General features: G+C 40.3%; 1 protein-coding gene across 1 annotated transcript in view; it reads left to right on the top strand.

Annotated features, from left to right (window-relative positions):
• Positions 1–5,792: 5,792 nt before the first annotated feature.
• The window catches only part of fgf13b (fibroblast growth factor 13b), an 11,540-nt gene continuing 9,028 nt past the window's right edge, over positions 5,793–8,304 (top strand). Inside the window, exon 1 of the mRNA XM_035665949.1 lies at positions 5,793–5,823. Within this exon, the coding sequence (XP_035521842.1) occupies positions 5,793–5,823 (31 nt within the window). The remainder of the gene's footprint in view (positions 5,824–8,304) is intronic.

The following is an 8,304-nucleotide window of genomic DNA, read 5'->3' on the forward strand; positions in this document are numbered from 1 at the left end:
AGTCGGACAAAATAAAGGCATTTATACAGTAACAAGGGAAATGGATTCACAAAAGTAGCCTTGACATTAGTTACATTGTCCCTCGTGTGAGGATGAAACAATAATCAACACATTATTCTTGTAAACTAGGCTACACATATACTCCATAAGAGAAAGAGTAAAATACATCAACAGGTAGCCAGTTAACAAACATTAGCATTAGCAACACATTAGCCTCAGACAGTTAACCCTTAGTAACTAGTAACTTTAACTTCAGGGAAACCGCCCTGTGTGCTGCCCTTTCACAGAGGTGGTTAACCAGACGTTGCTTTGCTTCATTCATGGAAGTCTTTTCTCATATACAACTGAAAAATACTGCATAAAGCATGAATCTCACGTTTGTGGGCTTGTCTATGTAAGTTTTCTAGTATGATGTCTTATTGTAGTGCGCTACAGTTTAGCCATAATAAGCTCATTACTGCTCCCCTCCTCGACGGTTGGGGAATGTTTGCTGTTGTGGATGTTTGTTCCCTCAACAGCCACAAGGGGGACAACAATGAGCCCAAACATTATCGACACAAAGGTGTGATTTGAGCAGAAGTAGTTTTCGGTTTTACAAGACTTGTAAGGTTACAGACTAACTGGTTGGTCTGGCAAACGTATGTCTGGTTAACCGCCCTCCACCTCTGTTAAAGAGTTGGATGACACAGTCCTGAATGCGACTAGCTTGGCAGCGCACTTATCACAGGAAACTTAAAAAAACCCCAAAACAATTATGAATCAAACGGTCATAAAACAGACAGATAATAAAGAGAGTACCTACATATAAGAAGGTTTGGTAACATGAAGAGGCTGGATGTAAACAATGTCAGTTAAACTTCAGCTGCTATGCAACAGTGCCAGTAGGGGTTGCTATAGCGGCATAATAATGTTCAACTGACACTTAGTGCTGGTGGCAGAGTAGTCATAAACGTTATTGATGGTCACTTTTACTCATAAAGCACCTTTAAAGGATCCAAAGCAAACGCATCAATAAACAGAAAAAGCCATAAAAACCAAGCTAATAAACCACAAGGGGTGATTTATGGGATGATAATGCCGCTGAGAGACCAGAACAGTAATAATCCCTGTACATTGTAATGGTTTCCAATCCAACAGTCCTGTAATACTGCCTTTGTGAAATGTATGGTTTATGGTGTTTTCAGTCTAGCAACCATGCACATAAATGAGGTAACCTTTCAGTATAATGCAGTATAGGACACCAAAAAGTAAAGCCTCAAAACGTACCATCGTAGTCTCATTATAATTTAACATTTTTAATAAGTAAAGCGGTATCTCTTTGTATAGTTGTCTGTATATTTTTGGTCAGTGTGCACTGAGCGCTTTAGTTAAAGGAGCATCACTTTCAAATGTTTGGAATAGATAATGACTTTGACTTTTTCTTTTACAAAATAAAGATACTTAAAGAGTTTCATGAAAAAAATAATTAAGAGAGAAAATTAGAGTTAAAACTGCAATTACTGAGGCCACATTCATTACAGTGAACAGATCGATTGAGTCAGTAACTTAAAACAACACAAAATAACACAGAGACAAACACAGAGCAATGTTTGCTCTTATAATCGCAGAAATATGTCAAGTTTGTTGTACTTTCTGATTCAAAGTGTCTTCAGCAATGACTCACTCCCTCTTTGGTAGACAGACATGCAAGGTTATATGTCACCTTGTACTGTTCTGTATATAATAATGGCGGCGTTAAGGATTAAGTTAGGGTAGAACAAGAACTCATTAAGATCTTGTTCTTAAAGAGATTAGGCTTATAGATGTGGTGTGTGTGTGTGGGGGGGGGCTCACAAATAAGCAGCAGGAGGGGATTCACCCTAGAGACACTACTGTTAATTAACCCTGATTGTGACGCAGCAATATGGCTGCAGAGGTCAACATTGTACAGCAATTAAAGTCCATCCAATATATCACTGAACCACATCTGACGTTTCACTGATGTAGTGATGTCAGCAGAGTCTAGCAATAATGCACTAGGAGCACTAATGAGCATGAAACGCTATGAAATCTGTACAAATATATTTATCATTCAAAAAATATCAAAGCCTATCTCACCCCACTCGAAAAGGACATCCCAACACCCCTGTGTTTGTAGCAGCTTGACTCAATGTCTGTTGGTCAATCAGCCATCACTTTAGTCCAGATACAGACTGAAATACCTCAACAACTATTGGATGAAATGCCATATTTTGGACAAACATTAATGGTCCGCTCAGGATGAATCCAATGACTTTGGTGATCCCCCACCATGAGGTTGAAATTTTTAGAATGATTACCATGAAATTTGGTACAGACAGGCATGTCCTCAGGAAGAATTATAGTATGTCTGGTGATCCCCTGACTTTTATATTACCATCGTTAGGTCAACTTTTCAATTTGTTTTGGTTACTTTGTTTATGAAATACCTGCAAACTAATGAGATCTCAGCTTCAATATACTGTGTTAAGTCCTAATAGAGTGCTGCACTTCAAAGCCAATGGTTTTGTTTGAACAGGTGTTTGGTTAGATGGTCAGAATAAGGTCACACACAAGCTTAAGAGATTTTCATGTTTTGGTCTACGACATAACATAAAAATAATATATAGTAAATATCCCACCTGTGAATTTTGAAGCTTTTATGTGTCTCAAAAACAAGTGACCAAATGAGACTACAGAGGTTGTCAGTGACATTCATCGTCAGCCCGCCAAACACAGAGACTTATATACTCACTAGTCCACCCTAATAGCGTTGTTCTGTTTACTCACGCTCTTGCAAACTGCTAACTCAAAATTTCTAACTTGATTTTAATTACATGATTTTTGGAAGTTTGGTGGTGGTGAGGCTGAAATCATGTGACTGTGCTGTGTTTATAGCCTAACCCTAGCTTTTTTACTTCTGCCGATTGCTTCAAAATAAGAATATACTGCTGAACAAACTTTTGTTAATAAAATGAAATGCTTTTATAGATCCTAAAATGGCCAAGATGATGTTTTATCACATCATATCACAAACAAAAGAAAACTTTCCTGTTTAATTTGTTGGTCCTTAATGGTCACTAGAAGTACAATGACAACAGTGGAGGTGGAACATCTCAACTTAATCCACCTTTTATGCTATACATATGCTACTGTAGATGAGGTATGTCATAAACTGGGGCTCCTGGGAGTCTGGATAAAAATAGAAATGTTACAGTGATGTGATGGAGTTCTCTGCAACAAAACCTTTCCTCCGTTATCAGCCATGAAGTCTGCTAAAGGTTTTCAGATGTTTACCCTTTGTTTTCTTCTATGCTGCTTATAATCTTGCACTTACTATGATTATTTTTATACATTGTCAAAGTAGTGTGACAGAATGATGAAGTGTAGCCATTGATCAGGCCCTTAAATCTATTATGTAAATGTATAGCACTATGCATTCATATATCAAGGGCTGCAGAGTGAACACGAGAGGAAAGAAAGTGATACAGTATATAGAAATATATATATGAATATAATATTTTGGCTCCTTTTTTTATAAGTTTGGGATGTCTGCTACAAGGTGAAATAAGTTACCAAGGTGACACAGGCTACAAACTCTCAGGCTGCAGTTTAACAGGCCTCAGTGTTAACACACAGTGATGTAAATGGTATGCAGGGCTGTTAACACCACACACCATTCATCTAATTTGTTTGTGTGTTTGGATATCGGTGATGTGAGAGGTGTCAGGCGGAGCATCTGGTGACCTGACAGCAAGAAACCTTCACCTCAGAGATACAAAAATAGATTTTGCTGTGGGGCTCAACATTATCCATTCAACAAGCACGCACACACACACACTCTTAACATTTCCACAACCTCCCTTTTTTTATTTTATCTGACAATATGGCGCCATCTAGTGGCTGATAATGTGAATCACTGGTAGTGACAGCTGATACCCTCGAAAATCCAAAGGGAAACACAAAGGAGGTTTTTTTTTTTACACAGTGATTGGATACTGGCTACCTGCCCAGGCTGTTGGCCTAGGAAACTTTGCCAAAACATACCTGCTGGCATCTTAGTGGATTGCTATTTCAAGCCAAGGCTACAAAACTATTTTGGGAGGTTTTATGTGTTTGTTCAAAGCTAAAATGGCCTTTCAGTTCAGTTGAAACAAATGGACAAAAGAAAGAAAGAGACACAGTGAAACAAAAGCACACAGTGACCCGGTCCAGCCATCAGTTTGATCTAGTAGAGTTATTTCCTCATCACAAGAAACGATACGATTATGTTGGCAAAAACAACAATTCTTCCGCTTTGTAGCCTCAAAGAGATTTGGAAAATCAGATTGAGAAGCACATTTATTTCCAAGATAACTTTGATCTTTCTTCCTCTCTTAGCATTACTTTTCAACTTGCTGAGTGTGCATGTTCTCCAGTAATATCCTGCTTCACTGCCTTCAACGCCTTTTATAGGCTCCTGCCCCGCGGTATAGACACTCTGCAATCGGTAATAATTTCTGTATCATCTCAGTGATATGGACGCTGCTAACAGGCTGCTTCACAGGAAGCACAATAATGTAATGGGCTGATAATTCAGAGCTATGTGTGGCTGTGTAGACTCTGTATGTAATCATGGACTGGGAGCATTGCTCTCAGTGTGGTTACTATAATGTGCTGTGGTGGTGTGCATTGAGGAAAGCCCACAGCCCACTGATGTAGTGCAAAGCCATTAGCTGTTTGTTTCTGTGTATGTGAGTGCATGTTGAGTTAGTAAGTGTCTATTTAAAAAAACAAACAAAAAACTTTTGAATTAAGGACTTTTGCTCCTGTTATTATAGTTTGTTAGTTTGGCCAGTAATCTCAAATCTTCCAGTCACATTTTCCTGTGTTTGACATAGAGATTGTCATAATGTTTTCTTTTCTGTTGGCGCTCCAGTTGAAGATTGCAAGTAAATCTCAGTCACAAAGGCAGGTTTACATGAAAGAGGCATAGAGTTTAAGTTCTGCTTTTGTTTGTCTTATTCAAAATCGAACGGAAGTTGGATGAATTTAGGTTTTAGTGTCTGTAGTGGAAATAATACCATTTTAAAACATCTCCTTGGGCTTTCGGGAATTGTGATGCATTTTTCTTTATATTTTTCCCTCCATTTTAACAGATTAAGCAATTAATCAAGAAGATAATCGTCAGATTAACTGAAAAATAATTGAAAAAATGTATCCTTTGTTACAGTGCTAAACTGAGTTTTCAAGGCAACATAAGGCAATTTATAGTATTGTGACACACTAACAGAATACAGTTGAAATGGTATAAAAATATCAAATCTGGCAAGGAGAAATATAAATTTTTACGTTTAGGTTTTTGGATAAAGTGTATAGAGAGTGCCTGAGTGGGATTAGGAGTTACTGGGAGACTAATACAGAGTATCTGTGTGATCCATACAAATCTGATTTGGAAGACAGTTACAGTTCTGTTTCACTCAGATCACAAATACAAATACTAAAAAACACACACACAGCTTCCTCGATAGATCCTTGGATTTGGGAACGGCCTCTTGGCTCCCTCCCTCTCTCATTGTGCCAGATCAGCGGGGCCTTGAGATGAATCATTAATGACCGGTTCCAACGGCTTAATGGCCTCTAATGTTCTGTAATGATCTCCCGTCAACGCCATGTGCGCGGCCTTAATGGATCCAATGCCGTGGAGAATTCTCTGGTTTGAACTTCGGTAATTCCTCCTCTTTTGGTCGAGCAGCGGACAACAGGAAGTGCGAAAGGGCCATGAGCACACGGCTCCGGAGCTCCACGGGCGCAGCATGAGTTTCCCTCTCCGCCGATCGACCTCAGGTAGGACCGGTGGGCAACGGGCCGAAATAATTAGATTCGATCCGGCCCTAAAGTAGGCCTAATTATGTTACAAAGCCCTTAAAGGTAAGTGTACGAATATTAGCACAAATCTGTGTATAATGAGCTTTAGAAATAGGCTGTAATAGGGGGGGAAGGACAGGCTAACTCGCAGTAATAAGCTTTTAAAGTTTCTAAACGGACTTTTATAAAATAGACGACTGCTTTGGTCCTTTTGTTGGTGTTGCAAAGAGGGCTAGAGTTAGTTTTCGACCCTTAAAATGTTCCCAAAGTATTCATTTTCGATTTTTGTGTTTGAAATAATTGAATCATGTTGGTACAAACTGAGTAAAACGTGTGTTTATAACTCAATTAAAACTTAAAGCGCTGTCCGTGGTTCTGAAAACGGCGCCGGGCGCGCCCTTCTGCTGTGTGTGTGTGTGTGTGTGTGACAGCTCGACTCCCAACTAATTATTACACACATGTTAAACTTTTACACACTCACACGTTCACATTGAATGACCTTTGTAATATAGGCTCTGAATAATCCTCTGTTGTGTTGCAGCCTTGAGAATAAATCCATCAAAATGTCAGGAACTGGAATCCTGAACTTGTATCGGTGTCCTCCACGCTCAGGGCAGATTTCACAACTCTTACATACTTTTAAAAACATCAAATAACTTAACAGAACACAGTTTTCATATTGGAGACGATGAATTAATTGTTTAATTGGCTCGACATGAGTTAACACCAACGCCCTCTGAACCAAAAGTCTCAGGCCTTTGCACTCGGACTAATCCCTTTACTGTCAAAACCCCATGTCGGATTATGTCTGCGGGGCGGTTTCTGACACTCTACCAAAATAAGATGAACCAAAATAACTTTCTGCCTTAACCAAAATGTCCCAAGATGTTTGTCAATTTCACGGTTCTTTAACGGATGTATCACACTGTCGACCGCTGCCTGTGTTGGTCTACCGTCGCCTCAGCGGTTGGTTGCAGAGTGTTATGAATGCTGCTGGGTTTCTATTGTGAGAGGCTGATTATACTCTAACTGGCATTCATGGTTAGACTGAGAATCACTCGCATAAGGGCTCTGTTGGTATTTTCTGCAAATATGCTGTTGTTTTCTCTTCTTTTGTCAAAGTCCCGCTGCCTATAGGGGGCGCTACGTGTCTCCAGCCAAAACCTTACAGAAGTGCACATGTTTTTAAGCTTAAAATAGATGCAACAGCTTAAATTGATCTTTTTATTTGACTCTAGGTGCAACAACCTCTCCCATTGGGGCTCATTTTATGTTTCTGTTTATAAACTTTAATTTGTTTATTCAGTAATTAATCAATCATCCTGCTTTTTTTATCTCCCCCCCCCATCCTTTCCCCATTTGTTTAATGGTCTTTCTATTGATTCACTAATTGATTTACTTGTTTTCTGTAACATTTTAATTTGGTATTGTACTGATTTAAGGTAAAGGGTGAGGATCGGTGTTTGCATCTGGTTTGTTTTTTCCTGCAGCTCGTATAACGTTACATCACATTTTGTTACCCTCTTGTTTGTGTGGCTTTTGCTTTTAGGGGCACGTGGTATGAGCTTAAAAGCATGGACCTCATAAATGAAAGATGAAGTACTAGACTAGCTTTCAGTCATTTCATTACAGTGGTCGCACGTGTTTGCTTTTAGATATCGATGTTTGAGATGACATCTCAGATTGAATATGAAATCTTTTTGTGGTGTTGTCTCTCTCAGGGAATGTGCAGCATGTGGGCTGAGCTACACAGTAACACCTAAACTATATTATATCTGTACATTTACAAGGGTCTTACCTAACCAGAAGGCCATAGGTGTCACTCCTTCAGTAAAGAACACGCTAAAAGGCTCCACTTCGGTGACCAGGTCCTGACCCCATGCTGTCCACAGTCCATCACCTTCTCCTCCACCCATTGGCTTATTCTCACAGTGGGCTGCAGCTTACTGAGTTTGCCTCCTCCTCTGTCATGTAATTTACGGCTCACCACAACATCTCGCTCTCCCAGCCCATCGATTTTCACTACCTTTTCCACCGGTGAACAGCATGCACTAGGCTCTGCCTGCCGCTCGGCGCCAGGTGCCACAGGTCACCCTCCGCTGTGAGTCAGTCTGCTCTTTGTCCACTGCCTCATCTTCCTCAAGACTGGTTGGAGTTGCAGTTGCCATGCGCCATTGCAGCTGTATCTGGCGCTGACAGCTTGTGCATAAGTCTCCCTGTGGGGGCTGCCTGTGGCCAGCCGACATGCATGAATTGGCTGATTGCCGCTGTATGTGTTGCCTCAGCAAAGGGAACATCTTAGGAAGTGACACATCTCATCCAGACTGAAGTGCTGTCTCCTGTGCTGTTATTCACCTCCTTCCTGCACGCCGCAGCCTTTCAGCAGTGGTGAACCTCTGCACCAAAAAAAGATGAGAGCCCCTCCTTTCTCCCTCCCTCTCTCTCTCTTTACTCTCTCTC

Source organism: Morone saxatilis, unplaced genomic scaffold (genome assembly GCF_004916995.1).
Source record: "Morone saxatilis isolate NCDOM2014 unplaced genomic scaffold, NCSU_SB_2.0 Contig20, whole genome shotgun sequence".
NCBI classification, from domain to species: Eukaryota; Metazoa; Chordata; class Actinopteri; family Moronidae; genus Morone; species Morone saxatilis.